General features: G+C 39.1%; 1 protein-coding gene across 6 annotated transcripts in view; it reads right to left on the bottom strand.

Annotated features, from left to right (window-relative positions):
• TRDN (triadin) overlaps positions 1–18,056 on the bottom strand; it is a 175,665-nt gene that overhangs the window by 133,965 nt on the left and 23,644 nt on the right. For 5 of the 6 annotated variants that reach the window (XM_079970771.1, XM_079970773.1, XM_079970768.1 and 2 more), the window contains exons 2-3: positions 7,578–7,781; positions 3,075–3,128 (exon numbers count right to left, since the gene is read on the bottom strand). In XM_079970771.1, coding sequence (XP_079826897.1) covers positions 3,075–3,128; positions 7,578–7,781 — 258 coding nt within the window. The remainder of the gene's footprint in view (positions 1–3,074; positions 3,129–7,577; positions 7,782–18,056) is intronic. The other variant, XM_079970772.1, reaches the window with a different exon arrangement.

Here is an 18,056-nt window from a genome sequence, read left to right as displayed (position 1 = left end):
CTCTTTCAAGCAAATTATAAAGGCAAAGTCATTTACAGATGGGGATCACAGGGATTGTAGTTCAGCTCAATGATGCCCCAACAACAGAAGACATGGCCAGAATCACTTATCATAAGGAGGAGAGGGGTGTATCTGCATCACTTGCTACCTCATCCCGTTTCAACATGGTTATTCTTCCCATCACCTTGTCCTTGGGAGATGGGAACAAGGTAGCAGATGGTGCAGGCCTTGGAGTGAAAGCAGAACTGAAATGGGGAGGCAGCTCAATGTTGGTTGTGTGCCTGCCTTGAGTCAAGAATTCAAGCAGGAGTGTTGAATTTTCAAACCCACCTTTAGATTTTAGCCTTACCAATCCCTATTAATTTATTAATTTATTAATTTATTAATTTATTAATTTATTAATTTATTAATTTATTAATTTATTAATTTATTAATTTATTATTATTCTGCTCAAGCAAGGTAACCAAGTGCAATAGAAAATAGTGGTTCAGCAACTGCAGCGCTTCTTACATTTATAACACCCTGGACGTACTCTGGGGAGGCACCTGCCAAAATGCCCCCATATGGAAGCTATTGTTGCAATATGTTGCACTTGGTGTTTCCTTCAAAAACAGCTCAGAATTTCTAGTTGGATCAAAATAGGGCTACTGGAGCTGGCTGATGAAAAACATTCAACTAGTACTTTTCCACCTACACCAGACTCATTTCCAGACTCATTTCAAAGTGTTCATGTTGCTCTTTAAACTCCTAAACAGCTTTGTCCAAAGTACCTCAAAGACTGTCACCTTCCTGGACTCTTAGGTCATCTGCAGAGGTCCCTCTCAGGCTGTCCTCACCATTTAAGGCCCTGTTTGGTGGCAGTGGCACCTTGTTTCTAGAATGCCTTCCCTAGATAGGTTTCCCTTGCACCTACTTTATGATCCTCCACAGAACAGGTCTTGCTGCTGCCGTTTTTACGCGTTTTAGTTTTGTGTTGTTTTATTCTTGCTTTAATAGTTATGGTTTAATTGTTCTTCTTGTTCACCACCCAAAGAATGTTAGGTATTGGGCAGTATGGAAATATTGTTATTAAATAGTCTTAATACTAGTAGAAATAAGTAATAAATTAAAGATACAAGAGTCTGGTCTTATTTCCAGCAGAGGAGCAATATTAAACTCTGCGATTATGCACATTCCATTATCATTTTCTTTTTCACAATTGTGATATCTAAGTATTCAGAAAACCACATACAAATCTGTTTTCTTGTTAATTGTATACCTAATGTTCACAACATGGGACGCAGGTGGCGCTGTGGGTAAAAGCCTCAGTGCCTAGGGCTTGCCGATCGAAAGGTCGGCGGTTCGAATCCCTGCGGCGGGGTGCGCTCCCGTCGTTCAGTCCCAGCGCCTGCCAACCTAGCAGTTCGAAAGCACCCCCGGGTGCAAGTAGATAAATAGGGACCGCTTACAAGCGGGAAGGTAAACGGCGTTTCCGTGTGCTGTGCTGGCTCGCCAGATGCAGCTTTGTCACGCTGGCCACGTGACCCGGAAGTGTCTCCGGACAGCGCTGGCCCCCGGCCTCTTGAGTGAGATGGGCACACCAACCCCAGAGTCTGGCAAGACTGGCCCTTACGGGCAGGGGTACCTTTACCTTTAATGTTCACAACAAATACTAGTACCACCACTTCACCACCTAAAGCTCCTTACGAATTAAAATATATACCACATAATTTGTGAGTTATTTGAAGAAGACCATAAAAGGTTCTCAGAAAGAGGTAGAAAATGAAGGTTAAAATAAAATGCTGAAAGAAGAAGTAGATAGATAGATAGATGATAGATAGATAATAGATAGATAGATGATAGAAATAAATAAATAAATAATGACATACAAGTACTCTAATAAAATATGGCAAAATGAATTTAATAATGTTTTAAGAACAGTGTTTGATATGGGTGCACAGTAATAAATTGGTTTCTTGCTGCCCAACAAATGGCTGATGGAATGGGAGGCGAGCCAGTCCCAACCCCTTCTAAGATAGGTATCTGATGTTGCAAACCTGACACACTAATTCCAAATCCAGTGTCAGGCTTCATTTGCAAATGATCTCAATAGCTATGATTCAACTCCAGAAACCATGTGCATAGCACACCTTTGTGTATATGGTACTTCATCCAACAAGAAAAAACACACACAAAAGCCTGCCCAGTTCTACACACACATCACCTTTGATAGAATGCAGAGATTGCCAACACACTGTGTCAGATGTGGGGAACCTTTGCCCCCCCCCCGCGCTGTTGCTGAACTACAACTCCCATCAGCCCCAGCAAGCATGACCAGTGGCCCTATGTAGTTTTCAAAGGCATTAAAACAACTTTTCTTTTTTAAAAGAAGAAGATGGCATTTACGTGCAAATAAACCCTATCTATTAATTATATTTATACCACCCTTTCCCCCAATGAACTGAGAGCAGCTTACGTGTGATTCCCAGGTGTCTTTGGTTCAGCATTTGAACTGTATTTTTTCAACCATTCTCCGAGCTCAGTTACAGTGTACTTAAGCTGAAGTATTTAATGTGATTTAATGCCAATTCGCAAATGTACACATAACATTTGTTTTCTCTCCACGATGACTTCCCACTGAGTGTGCAAATTGACTCCATTTACAAGCATTGTGTTTGAAGTGCTATGAAAGTTTGCTTTGTGCTGCTTGACTTGCTATGGTTCATTCACGCATGCAAGCCCCTACTTAATTTTACAGTTATCAAATATAAATAAATGGATGTGTGACCCAGTCCTAATAGCTCCATTCTCTTCAATCCAACCACATTGGCTTAATATTTAAGTCTTAAATCTTCCTTCCATTCTTCCTTAACTGCTTTTTGGATCGGCTCTTGTGTCAGTTTTACTCCTTTTACCTCAGAGCATTTAGTTCCCAACAATGTATACTGCAGGTTTATTATGGAGTGTCTATATATTTCCTGTAATTTGGAAAAACAAAAACAAAAACTCTTTGCAGCAGTTGTGCAACTCAATACGATCAAAGAGCATGACAGATATGTTTGAAACGTGGAAAAAAAATAAAATGGGTTCCTTGCCTCTAGGGATCTCAGCTTTCCCCACATCTTTGTCAATATCAAGTTGATGTATTCCTATGAGAACAAAATACACATGAAGTAAGAGTAAGAAGAGGAAAAGTTAAACCTGCCTTCCCAACCCCCTCCCCTGTTGGCTTCCCACTACCCAGTCCTTCTACTGCCTTCCCAACCCCCCAGGCTTACTGAGCAGTGGGGATTACGGGCTCACTTGTTATTATTCTTGTGGGCATACAGGAACACTGCAAAGCAAAGTGTCTGCCTGGAGGCATCTACCATCTTTATATCCCAAGGATGCCTATGGGGCCCAAAGGCATTAAAGGAAATGAATGTGATAGGGGATAGGGACCAGTGCTTCACTTTGAAATGATCCCAGCTGCCCAGAGGGAGGGAGAAAAAACCTAAAAATCAAAAGGAGTTTTGCTGGGCAGCAAGGATGGTATCTGTAGGTGCACTGGGAAATCCCAGGGTAAGGCTACATACATTTTATATATGCCATTTTATCTATCCCCTAAATTTTCCTGGTGAATGCTACACTTCCAATCTACAGAATATTCCAGGTCAATTTTGAAGGTACACTGAAGAAATGGGGAATTGAGAAACAGGGCCTGTTACATGTAGGAAAGCAGGGTCATATTTCACTTCAGTTGCAACGTAATTGGAGTTGTTACATGTTATAAGTGAAGACCAATGGAAACATCTTCCACAATATTTGCACATTTCACCAGGAGACCAACCTCTGGATTTGGGCCAGGGCAATGCTTCCAAATTTTCCTATGGAATGAAATATTACATAATATAAGGCTAAACAAAGTCCTTAACAGCTTGGGACCAGTTAACTTACAAGGTTGCCTTGTGCACTATGTGTCTACTTGACAGCTTCAGTCTGTGGAACTGGCGCTACTACAGGTGCCCTATGATACTCTGTGCACAGTTGTAAGAAATTATTATTTTAGTGTGGCAGCAGCTACACTTTGGATATCTATGCCTACTGACATCAGACTTTTGCTGTACTCTTTCTAGTACATGCTTAAAACATTTTTGTTGAGGCAAGTCTATCCAGAGACATAGATGTTGATGCATTTTAATCTCTTTTACTGTTAATTTTAAAAGCTTTAAATTTTTAAAAATTGATCTAAATGATTAATGTCAATTTAAACTGTTTTAATTGACCATTTTACAGTTATTGTAAAAAGCTTAGAGGTTTTGTTACAATTAAGCTGCATATAAACTTTGTTATATACAATAAAATAAAATATGATAAAATAAGATGAAAGGTTATATAGCTGGATCTGCAAATGCAGGTCTATGCAGGGCTTTGTGGATAAAAGTTTATTTGCCTAATTCTCAAGGCTGGCTAGTTCTGCATTCCACATATTAGCTACATGAGATCCAGCCACCTTTGAAAATAGGCAAAGAACCAAGGAAGAGAATCATTCTACCTGAAGTTCCAACACCTTCAAGATTCTTAATTGTCAAAATTGCTAGATGGTCCAGCATATAAGCAAGTTTTATCTGTCCCTTTGCCACCTCCAATTATCTATACTATATTTGGGCTGAAACAAATGCAAATAGACAAATTCACTTTCAAAATGCATTTGAAAGTCACACCACAAAGTTCACAATGCCTGCAGAATCAACAAAGAGTCGCTTTAAAAACAAACCCCCTGTAATGCAGGAATATGCAGTTGTCCCATAATGGGATTGAACCTGCAACTTTGGCATTATCAGCACTACACTCTAACTAACTGAGCTATCCATGTCTGGTCATGGTCAGAATTAGATATGCTAGAAGTTCCATTTCTTTCTTTCTTTCTGAATTTAAATCAGACTTCTTCAAAAAAAATTTAAAAAAGAAGTAGATACCAAATCCCCCCCTCAATTAATTGCCAGTAAGTCAAGTCAAATGCAAGTTTAACATAGTATTTGAGCCATATCAGGCAAAATTCAAAATTATGCCTTTAGAGAGCTTGTGTTGCCCATTTGCTGCAAGAAAATTGGGAATTTGCTTCGATTTTCTTTGATAAACACATTCAATATGGGCAAAGGTTTTCTTTATCTTCTAGGAATTGCTGTGAGGATTAAGCATTGCTGAATCTCATGAAACCCCAGATGGATTTGAAAACTAGTTCTCATGCTTATTATATCCAAATTGGATTAATCTGTTTCTTTGTCTGTGGTGTTCCATCACTGTTTCTGCAAGGACTGTGGTTTGGTCCAAAACGTGACAGCAAAAATGATTGTATATTCCCAAAGGAAACAGCCACACAAAATACACTTCTCCAACTCTGAATTATTTGTCTCACTTTTTCTTCCCAAGTAGCACAATCTTAAGCAGGTTTACCTGGAATTAAACTCCACTGCATTTAGTGGGCCTAGTCCACAGGTAGCCCAAATGATAACCTCCAGATGCTGTGGACTGGGGCTTCATAGTTTGAAGTACAACACACATGTTGCTCAAAATCCATAAGAAGATCTCAACATGAGCATTTCATATTGCTATTTTGCATTTTGTCACAAAGCAATTTTGTTTTAGATTCTACCACATCACCACTTGATGCAAGTCTAGTCAGTTTTGTTCCATTCAAGAATGCACCTCATACATGTCAAACAGTTTGCCTGAATTCTCCATTTATATCGTATTAATACAAAGCTTTTTTAAAAGCCAGCTTCTGCCACCTCCCAATATACTTTTCTCTGTTTCTCTTTCTAGTCCTGGAAACAAAAGACGAAAGCCCCTAAAATCTGATTTATAATGAGAAATTAGAGAAATGTGCAGGCTTGATTTAGCCCACCACAGCATACAGCTCACAGATGTTCCCAACCTTTTGGATGAAGGGATCTGTACAATCCTGGCCTGACAGTGGCTGGAGAAGCTGCCAACCTGACTGAGCTAGAGCTAGAAGAAAGTCCTTTTTCTGGCTGTGGGGAACCTGATGCAAGCTCCATATCCAGCCATACCTGAAGTCACATGGCCATGTCAGGATGGGGGGGGACAGGGACAGGTGTCTTACAGAATGGATTTCATTCAGTTGGGTGAAGCTTACAAAACAATCCTGAGAGGCTAGAGACAACCTGAATGGCAGAGCCATTGGGAGCATTGCTGGCAGCAGCTTCCTATCTACTATGGCAGACTTGGCAGAACCTCCTCCCCTCCTTCCATCTTGTTCTTCGGCCACGACTTTTGACTTGGGTGTTATTTATTTAGCTGTTTGAAGAAAGGTCATCTTGATGAGTATGCAAATTTCAAAACAAATCTAGAAATTCACAATAGTTCAGCACAGCCCTAATGAGTGCTCATATGGAAGCATGTAAATGACTAACAGATTGGTCTGTGCAAATTATTTTGCTTAATTTTCTAATTTTAATGAGAGCACAGTGGATTAAACCTTGGTCTTCAGTTCATTTCTGTGATTGTTAAATAATTAGACGAGTCATATTTTAACTGGCTTTGGATGGATTGCAAAGATTTGTTTAATAATTGATTTTTTTTCAATTATATGTGAAGATATCAGTATATTGAGTGCAATTAAAATAACTGCACAAATGAGGGTACTTTATGCAGACAGATTTATTTATTAGATACAATCTAATTCCCTAATAATGGCAAGCTATTGTATGTGTGAATCCTTTTAGACTAATTTCTGTCAGACATGAAAGATATTTAAAGCATTTCAATAGAGTGAGTACTCAGAAGCATTTTAGTAGAGCTTGCCTGCCTGCCTGAAATGAATATACAGTGTTTCACCTAATTAATATTTTGAAAGACTTACATCATTAATGGTATTTAAAAGAAGACCAGTGTATCTTATATGAACCTATTAAATTGAGTAGACCATTAGAGCTATCCCATATCTTGCTTATTGAATTCCATTTAAGTACATGAGGAACACAAACCTTCTACATTTGAAAAACCCCTCAGAAAATCAGAGGGTTTGATCAGATTAACATTTAAGGGAATAATCTGCTGACATCATCTCACAAAGAAAAATAATTCAACACACATATGTGTGTGTGTGTGTGTGTACATATACACATACACAAATTCTTTGAAACAACCTATGAGAAACATATATAGCATAATGTTTTCTGCTCTAGACTGTTTATAACTTATTTCTTATCTCTCTGTCCTGCCTGACACTATAGTACCCCATCACTGGGAATGCAGAAGCTAACATCTACAGTATTGTACAATAAACTGATGGGAATATTCTAGGGGAAAGCTTGTACCTCCCACTTTCCCCAGGACATCATGTTAACCACTAATCATCTACATTTGCAGGCCTAAAATAACATTTGTGATGTCAATATAATGGCAACCTCTGGATATAAATACCAGCTGACTGTACTGAATCTTTTAAAATTAGACAATATACTATTTTCAATTGTTCACTCCCACACTTAGCTTGGAAATAGCAGTCATTTAGTGGTTCTCAGAAGGACCTTACAAACTGTATCTACTTTGAAAGTGATTACCTTACATTTCGTAAGATATATGAGTCTCACCTGCCAGGGTTTTGTAATCTACCAAGTCGAACATGACAATGGCCACAGCTGACCAGGTAACAATGAGTGCAGCGACAAGTAGCCATGCTGCTGGTGAGCTGAATGTGGTGGCAAAGTCTTCTGAAACTTTCTTGGACACTTTCACATGTGGCATGGGGACTGTTCCATTCTTGTTGTCTATCACTGTAGTGGTGGACACAGGTCCTAAGAAACAGGTAAAAGAGATGATATAAATGCACAAGTCTTGACGGTTGCACCTCCCAGCATTAAAGAAACATTTATACATTTGTAGAATTTAAGGCACAATACAAAAAAGAGATTTTGCCCTCAGAGCTCAACAATAACAAAGCTGCGGATGGAATCATGAGAAGAAAATTCAAATTGCATATATCTATAGCAGAGCTTGATTGAAGGACTGGATCACCATGGCTTAGTTCTGGAAATGGCCTTCAGTTCCAGAACAGGTAGAAGGCTTTTGAGCATGAACACATGTTCTCTGTCTTGCCACAAATTAACAACATCTGCTCTAGTCTTTACATTTAGGAATATTGGGGCTAAGGTTCAAATTAAACCAAAATAAGTTTTATTGTACAAGCCAAAGGCCATGACAAAGCCCTACACACACTGTCAGGAAAAGAAATACCGGTAACTGTATATAAAAAATAGAGCCACTGCCTGAAGTCTAGGGTTCATAAGCTGTAGGGCATGACTGCCTGACACCTTTCAAGTCCTGGCATTTCTCCAGATTCTACTATAGTTTAAGAAATTAAGCACTGATCAGAAGCAGTAAGTATTTAACTTACAAATGGGCAATCTAACAGCATGCTATTATGTACGCAAGTGCAAAGATAACTGAATTCTTATAACACGCTGACACAGCTGCTGTGTTCCATCACATTACTTCCACAGAAAATAAATTTAACATGGGGAAGATGTCTCAATTGCCCCTTGACCCTTGTATTTAACTAAAATCCTCAACAGAGTTTGATTCCCCCCCGAAAAGACATAAAATGTTCATGGTGCAGTGAAATAATGCCAAATGAAGGCTACACATCAACTTTATTTTTGACTTTTTAAAAATTGGACCCTGCCTTTTCCCTAAGGAGCTCAGTGTATTGTGGACTGCATTACACACTTGTATCTTCACAACAACTCATTGAAGTAAGGTTTGTATGAAAGAGAAAGATTGGCTCAATATCACCCAGCAACCATCATGGCAGAAATTTCTACCCAAGTCTCCCTAGTCCAAGTCCAATGCGTTATTTGCCTCATCACACTATTTCTCTAAATATATGCAGATCTAAAGTTATACATTTAAATGAACCTCCAGACCCTTGGAATAATAATTTTAAAAATCACAGCATGTCTATCTAACTGGTAACCACCGAACGTCTTTCAAAATATGAGAGCTAGCTAAGCTGAAGCTCAAGGCTAGATTTCAGCAAAATATAGCAAGGTAATGCCATATGCCAATTTCAAGAAAGTCATCGCCACCTGTCAGCTGGCTAAGTGATAGCTACATCTTTATGACACACTAGTATTTAGTATACTTCCATTTTAGCAGTTAAGAACACTATATTCTGCACACAGTTCAAGAGAGCGGTAGTCTCTGGTTTCATTATATAATATTCCATAGTGCTAAAATTAAAATACTTAAAAGCAACAAGCAGAAGGGTACTTTCACATGTTTTTCTCTACTCTAACTACCCCAACCCCACCTTTTTGCTTTTTGTAATGGGAGTGGTGATGCCTACATACATCCACACAGTCTGCATCAGTTCTCCATTCAGTTGGCAATGCCAGCAGTCCATTGTGAGCCTCTGTGTAGCTCTGATTGGCTAAATGTTGTCACTGTTGCCAGGATAATGTCCAGGTTGAAGACCAATAAGGCACCAAAGCTGCATCCAATCAGATCTGGCTATGTGACTTGATGGCAAAGCTTCTTAAATAGGCATTGTACTCACTCTAAATGATTTCTTTTGCCCTCTGTGAGCCACAGCTGCAGCATGTATTTAAGGCACTCTTATACCACTTTAGATGATGCCTTCCCCTAAAGGATCCTGGGAGCTGCAGTTTGTTAAGGATGCCGAGATGTTTTAGGACACCCCCTCACAGAGCTACAATTCTCAGAGCAGTTTAACAATCTTCTTCACAGAAAACTCTGGGATTCTTTGGAAGGAGCCGTGGCTATTAATAAAGTGGTATATAAGTGCTTTAAATGTATGGCTGATTGGTTACACAATGATATCAATGTTACCCAGATAGAGAATTATTTTGGGAGAAGGAGAAGATTTAAAGCAGCAGACATTTGGACTGTGAACCCCAGAGAAGAGATGTGAAAAAGGACCACTTTTGCGGTCTCTCTAAAAATGTTTCGGATTCTTCCAAAGCCTTTATTCCTTGGCTTTAAAAGCTGCCAAGGAAGATTAACTATCTTCATATTGATAAAGAAGTAATCAACCCGACAACAATTGTTTTCAAAGGTACAGAAAGCCCAAGAATTCACACTTTCCTAGTGATCCATTTTAGGAATGTCCTAGTAATTGTATGTTTTTACATTATGTGGATTAATGCACTACCATTTAATAGTCTGCAAAAATATAGCACTAAAACAAATTCCGCATTCAAAAGATTGTAAGGTTGGGTACAGAGGGAAAATGACGAAGATGGTGTCCCATTAGAATTCAAGTGCTATTTTCACAGATTGCCTATTACCCTCAGAGCTAAAATCTTGGAAGCACTTGACTTTCTTATATTAGAAGGTGAGATGCTTATGGAATGCTTCACTATCAAATCCCTCCACAATTTTACAGGATAAAATGTGAATTTACTTTTCTAGAAATGTTTGCTATGAGTACTGTTAGAATCCATGGCTCTTCCGGGCTGAATTTTTGAAGTGGGTAGCAGGTTGGGAGTGAAGGAAGAGGTAGTGGTGCTGCAGTTGTAGAAACCTATTTTCACATCTAAGGAAGTATCTTGACCTCTTTGTGTAAATAAAAGAATTTAGCATGCATCCTAGGGTTAAGAAGCCCTAGCAAGGCTCAAGTCCTCATGAAAATAATTTGATTCTCTGTTCAGCTCAGTATTTCAACATGCCTGCTATACTAGGGGGTGGGGAGAGTACAACTTGGTACATATTGGGACAGTAACACAGTGCTATAAGGTAGAGTCTATGGGAAAGGTAGGCAAGGTTTCTTGGGATGCCCAAGGGATCATTACAATGTCCTCTACTGGCAGCAGATGCCTGCTGGTCTTGCACTAAGCCTAGGCATTCAGTTTTGACTGACTGGTATCCAGGAGGATCAAGACACCTTGAAGGCCCACAGTCATGGACTGGAAGTCAATCTTCACAATTGGAGCTATTGTCCTTACAATCATTTGTGAAGATCACAGACTCCCTCAGTCTCGCCACAGAAGATTCTAATGGTTTTCAGAGTTGACAAAAGCTATTCTAATTGGCCTCCTTGTCAGCTCGGCAGTTCTAACCCATTTTGCTTTTGTATACAATTTCCCTTGTTCTTTGTCCTCTTTTCATCTCACATTCCTTTCAAACATCCCAATGCTGATCAAGTGATTTGTTTTACACTCAAGATTTCTAACTTGTGATGTCGTGTAAGCCGAACAAGATTGGCATGCTACATAGCTTTTGCCACTTACATGAAATGTGGTCTTATTTATGAATGATGCATTTGGTTCATGAATACTGTCTCATATACTTAGATACAATCCCTATGCTTATTTCTTTCTCATTTTAAATACATCTCATATTCCATGTCCCTAAGCATAATTTTGGTTCAGTCAAATTGCACCAGGAGGGAAAGTTTGCTGAGCAACGAACAGTTATAAAGATCTACTACACAATGCAAAATTACAAATCAGTAACATTACACATTCAAAAGTTGAATGTTGGTGATTACGAGAGGTGAGTGTGCATAACTAATTCTTCTTCTGCTGCTACAGTGGCTGCTACTATATAACAGTTATATAGGTCCATTGGTGCCAATATACGTATAGCATTACCTAAACCAAATAACTAACGGTTTGAAAAATCTACAGGAGCCACATCTTATATTAAACATTAAGAAGCTAAGCATGAAAATCTAGTGTCTGAAATTCTCCTGATCTGATTCACAGCACCACCAAATTTTGGAGTTTCAAGCCCATAGAAAATAAAGGTACAGAAAGGGGCAAATCATTTCATTCCTAAGTAAACTCACCTGACTCCCCATATTTCTCCCATGGAATATCCATATGGTGTCCAGCTTTTTCCAGCTTCACTTCAAGACACAAGAGGTTGAAGAGCAAAGATGCTTGCTAGGCGGAGAGGTGAATCAAGTCTGAATTACATTGCTTGCATGATTGTTCTTCAAACATAAAAAAGGGAGTACTGGGGATAATTCAGTTCTTTCCTCCTGTGCCTCAGTCTCAACAAAAAGCTCCCTTCATTGAAACTGTTATTCAGTATGGTAGGATACTCCTGTTGCCCTCATAACAAACAGCATCTTTAGATGAGTATTTTAATATATATATAAAAAGATGTAACCTTGTCCACAGGGCTACAAATTATTTCTACAACACATATCCTTGTTTATTGGTACCAACTGTTGTGAAGTCATCACACTAAAAGCTATTATTAGTTACTAAAAAGCAGGGTTGGATTAATTGTTCTGCCGATAGCACAGTGCTAGACTTCAGCTGAATTATGAAAGGTGTTATGTATTTATCTGGAGCTCTCAGTGTACTGGCTTGCTCATCACTGCAAGTTTCCCCTTGTGGTCTTCAAATGCAGGGTGTGCTCTGGGGGTTGATTTTCAGAGTAAATACAGATGACCATTTACCAAGATGGTAACTTGCTAATGCTGAGGAAGTTATACCATTCACCAGGACGATAACTTGCTGTGATAAGGATATAATCACTGGGAAAACATATATCATTTTGTCAGATGGGGAAGTAAATCTCATCCATATGGGGACAGAGCTGACTTGAGTTCTCACAAGGACTCCACTCAGGTCTGTTCCCAGGGAATAAAAGGGAAAACTCACTTCACCTTCCACCACATCTCCCATACATCCTCCCTGTAGTCAGGCTTGCATGTACCCATCATTGGGGCTAGTGGTTTTGTTTTGTTTTTACCTTGCTACAGATTATAATCAGTTGCGGTTATTTTGGGCCAGAGAAGAATTTTTCCTTCAGGTAAATTGGCCAACATGGGGTTTCTGCCTACCTCATAGCAACTGTCACAACTTTAGCGGGTAAGGCATTGGGTGAAGCCTTAGTCATGATTGAAGGGGAGGTTGTAAACCTCTGCCTGCATCTCCAAGGGAATGAGGTATTCTGTTAAAGGGATCCTGGAATAAGTGCTCCTCTCCAAATGCCCAGACAGGGACTAGGGTCATAGCATCCCTTCAAAAGGCAAACCACATGGGGTAGTACCTATTTAATGTATGTCTTGGATTTCCTCACCACTGGTTCAACCTCTGAGAGAATCATCCAGCAGGTGGGCTGGTTGATACAGGTTACACCCAACGCCTAAGCCCAAACGCCTTACATCTGTAATCAATAAAATTGTGGCCTAATTTGAACCAAAGGATTGTTGTCATGAGCGGTCATTCAGTTACATTGTACAGAGCAGGTCGGCAGGCTCACGTATTCTGGGCATGCAAAAATTACCTCCCTTCCTTTTCCATTGATGGAAGTTTCTGCTGGATCAAAACGTTTTCCATCAGCAGAGAACCATGATGCGGCCAAAGTTTCAGGCCTGGAAATTTAAATGTCATGTTCCAGAATGTGCATTGCCCACTGTACAACAAAACATTAGTGAGATCCTGTGCTGCATGAGGGCCTTTGCAAATGAGGGTATGAGCCATAAGCTCCAAGTACCGTAATTAAAAGGACCTGAGGAAATGCAGTTGGGAAAAACTTTTGGCAACGATTGCCCATTAGAATAAAGTAGACAATACTAGGTTGCATGTTGTATATGGCAGCTTCACGTGGTCATACTAATGCTTGCAGAGGAATATGTATTATGCTTCCGAGATGAGGGGCAATTCAGAATATGGTTTTATCTACTGCAGGATTAAATAGAAAATTGCACTTAACAAATGAATGTACAAGTTGTCATGTAAAATTATACACAAAACCATCTTTCCTACATAAAGGCCTAATAGGGCTTTGCATGGGAAAATCCAACACAGAAGAAATTTGAGAACTGAGCTTTTAAAGGCAGGGGACTACAGACAACACTCTTTAGAAACAGTTTCTGATCTGCTTATTGCCTCTGCCTTCTTTCTTTTTAAAAGGCATTTGCATGAAAACAAGATCTCTCTTTCTAAAGAGTTCATCAGCTCCCGCTGCTTACATCCACCTGGAGTCATAATCCTGCCTTTGTGATATCATAATCATTTTCACATCAATATATTGTGAGGATTATGGTTACTTTAACTGAGAATGAAGCAGTGGGGACATCTGGTTTTTGTTTTTGTTTAAAAGCAGTATACTATTTTAATGCAAATATGTTTAATAAAAGGCCAAAAATGTAAACTGTGTGAATGTACTTTTCTTTTCTCCTAAACAGAATATTTTTCAATGGCTCCATAGTGCATTCATATCCTTACAAATTAAAAAGCAACAAAAACCAGAGATTTCCAAAACTTGATAGCCATGTCTGCATTATAGCGGGGGCAGGCAGAAAACTGATGAGGCTCTAATGCTAGAGCTCAGTATAATGCACAGTAGATCATCATGGATTTCTGACTCCCAAATACGTAACAATAGCAACTACAAAACAATGTTTGTTTGCTTTATTCCTGAAGATGAAGAAAGGCAGTAGTGGGGAGACCAATAATGGGTTTTTGTGATAAAATGACTGTGTGCTGATTCTGGTACCAAAAAGAATTTCTGCATGTGTTCAGAGGCATTCTCTGTCTTAATGCTAACTGCACATCCACCCAACACCCCCAACCACTATTTCACACCTGGTTCTGGTTGGTGGACATCAGCACTGTGATAAAAAGCAAAGTAGTTTTCAAAAGCTTAAAATCTGCTCATCCCTGATCTGAAGAGTATAGGAAATATCTAATTCATGTACCTGTTTCCTAGCATGAAATAGAAGCATCCCATATTCAAATATATTTATTTATAGCCAGCAAAATTCTTGCTAGTGCAAGAGGACTTTCCCTCCACTCCTTCCCACACGTGCCCCATAATCAGCTTCAGGTGGTCAATGGGACCCCCAGAACACTGAGTATAGAGAGAGCAAAAGTGCAATAAGATAATTTTCAGAGAGGAGAAACACTTGCACTGATGGAACGATCTTCTTAGTGCTATGTTGCACACAATTCTTAGTATGGCATAAGCTTTCATGGACTCAAGCCAACTTTGCCAGATACATGGGCTTGAGTCCATAAAAGGTTATGCCTTAATAAATGTGCTAGACTTCAGATCATTTTTGCTGCAAGAAACTTAACAAACACATCTCTGGAAATTTATTTTAAAGCATTTTAGCCAATACCTCCTCCAGGAGCTTAAGGCCACATACATGCTACTTCTCCCCCTGTCTAAAAAAATTTAAAATCCTATGAGGTTGATAAGGCTAAGAAAAAATAACTGGCATTAACTCTCTAATCTATAAGAGCACAGTCACATATTTCTAAACCTCATCTATAACTTCCAGATGGCAAGCATACCACGGAAAAAAGTGATCTGGAAGACTTTCCCCCCTTAAAACGATTGGAGTAGTAATTTCATAGCCCATTCAAAGGAGAATTTTGAAAAGCACGCTCAGTTTATTGTGAATGTATATGAAGATGAATACTTTTCCTATGAAGACATTTGGACCCCTCTTTTTATGCAACCGTAGGATTTTATGTAAGGGCTTTTTATGCGCTCCAGCTTCATTTAATTGTTACAACTTGGGAAAGGGGATTAGCATCAAAAAGTCTTCAGACGCTATTGTTGATCCTGTCAAAACACTCTCGCACAATTGTGAGTGTATTGTATAGTCCCATGCAATCATTTCTGCTTTAAATGACTGTGAAGAGAGCAAAGTCCTAAAGCCTAGGTTTCAAATACTTAAAAGAACATAATAGCAGGTTTTAGCGGGATACTGTGTACACAGTCTATGTCATCTGTAGCTACATCACCTTTGGCAGGTAATCTCTGCAAAGACCACGAGATCAGCAGGATTAACCGTAGCTGGTCCAAGTATCCTTAATAGCACCTTTTCTCTTCAGCAGCATGAAATACTGTGTAGGTTTAAGAGAGCAAAGCATTTTTGAACTTTTGGATGGATAGAAAGCAGGGCTATACAGGAGGAAGAGAGAAAAAGAAATTCCAGAAGCCTGTGGTAGAATGAAAATAGGCTCATGAATCCAGAAACAGCAGTGTTAAATGGCAGTAGCCATGTTATTCAAACTTCCAACAGACCCAGCCAGCAGGGCCAATGGTAAGGGTTAACAGAAGTTACACTCCAATCAAAGTGGAGGGCAGAAGATTCCCCATCTCCGATTTAAAGGTAAAGGGACCCCTGTCCATTAGGTCCAGTTGTGACCGACTCTGGGGTTGCGGCGCTCATCTCGCTTTACTGGCCGAGGGAGCCGGTGTACAGCTTCCAGGTCATGTGGCCAGCATGACTAAGCCGCTTCTGGCGAACCAGAGCACCGCATGGAAATGCTGTTTACCTTCCCGCCGGAGTGGTACCTGTTTATCTACTTGCACTTTGACGTGCTTTCGAACTGCTGGGTTGGCAGGAGCAGGGACCAAGCAATGGGAGCTCACCCTGTCGCAGGGATTCGAACCGGCGACCTTCTGATCGGCAAGTCCTAGGCTCTGTGGTTTAACCCACAGTGACACCTGCATCCCATCTCCGGTTTAGATACCAGTATATAGTTGATTATGAAATGAAGAAAAGGAGAGTCAGCATTCTAGTTTGGCTACATGGATGAATCTGTCAGTTTTGGTTTCTCTCCATTTCCTATTTTTTCAGTTCTTCACATATCCGAAGAAATTTGTGGTTTGCTTTTATTTATTAAGTTTTTTAGTACTCATGAAAATTTGTCAGCATTTTTGTGATAATTTCTCCTAATATATACATTTTTGTATGCAGTTTTTACCAACATACATATTTGTAAGCAACTTTTCCTAACAGAATGCATTTTTGTATGTTACTTTCACTAAAATATGCACTTCTACACATGCTTTCACCCAGATATAAACAGTTTCTTGTTGGAGGACGGTATTGCAAAATTCAGTAAAGTGCAGATTCTGAGCAATAACTGTTTTCTTTCATGCATTGGTTAAGAAGTAAGCAGGTCATCATTAAAAAGCAAATGAAAATTAATTCCTCATCCCACTCTTCCCCCAACATCCACTCTATTCTTCAGGGATGAAACAGAACTGATTCATTCTGGAATCCACCAAAACAATTTTGCCTAATCAGTTATAGTGGACAAGACGAAAGTTTCCAAAACTTTGCCTTTTTGAATTTAAAATAACCTGCTGTTATCCTAGCTAAGTTGAAAATAGTCTTCCAAAGTTTCCTTATTACTAGCGCAAAACTTTCATAATAATAACTTCACCAGCCTGATGATATTATTCAGATCTTAATCAGTCTGTTTGATATTTATAATAAGAATCAAAAATCTACTTATTTATTCAACGTACACCTCTGCATTTCACAGCCTACTGGATTGTGGTCATTCATCATGTCACCTTTCTTTATTCATTTCCTTTCCTGCTATATAAATAGTGCTGGACTTTGACATTAATTAGATAAGCAATAATCATAAAAAATGTGTACTTCCAGTTTTATTGAAACTGGGTATTCACAATACTGTTTTAGCCTCTCACAACTTACTGTTGCATTACAGATTTTACAGTTTACTTCTTTCTTTTCTTTCTTATTTCTTCAAAAGTAAAATAATTATGGGCTAAATCCAACCCAGATAATTTTGTACCAAAATGAAGAGCTTTATATGTGTGGTATAAAATAAATTAACAGTAATATGGGCTATCATATCCACAAAGCAAAATAATCAGAGATTCAGTTCACAAGAGTACTCCTGTTTTGCCATAAAATTAACGAGCCATAGTCCTGAAATTACAATGAGCTTCTAAAGATATGGAAAACCATCCACTATCTGCATATTCTCCAGAAATGTCACCTGAATCCAATGGAAAATAAAATATAAAATAATGAAACCTTGATTCTCTAGCCATTTGAGCTAGAGCACTTAAATAGACTCACTTAGCTCCACCCAGGAATGAAGAGGAAGAGGGGTGGCAGACTGAATGTGGACTTTCACAGTTGGATTCCATATTAAGCATGGAAGAAATATAGGGATTGAAAGGCCACTTGAGAATAGGGATTACTGGTAAGTAAGAAGACTGAATCATTGCATATTTCCTATAGACCCCCTTGAGTGTTAAGATCAGCAGTGGGGGCCCTTTTAGTAGTTCTACCACTCTCAGACATTTCGGGG

Source organism: Podarcis cretensis, assembly GCF_951804945.1.
Source record: "Podarcis cretensis genome assembly, chromosome: 3".
Lineage (NCBI taxonomy): Eukaryota > Metazoa > Chordata > Lepidosauria > Squamata > Lacertidae > Podarcis > Podarcis cretensis.
Note: the sequence above shows the minus strand (reverse complement) of the source record. Positions and strands in the feature narration are given on the sequence as shown.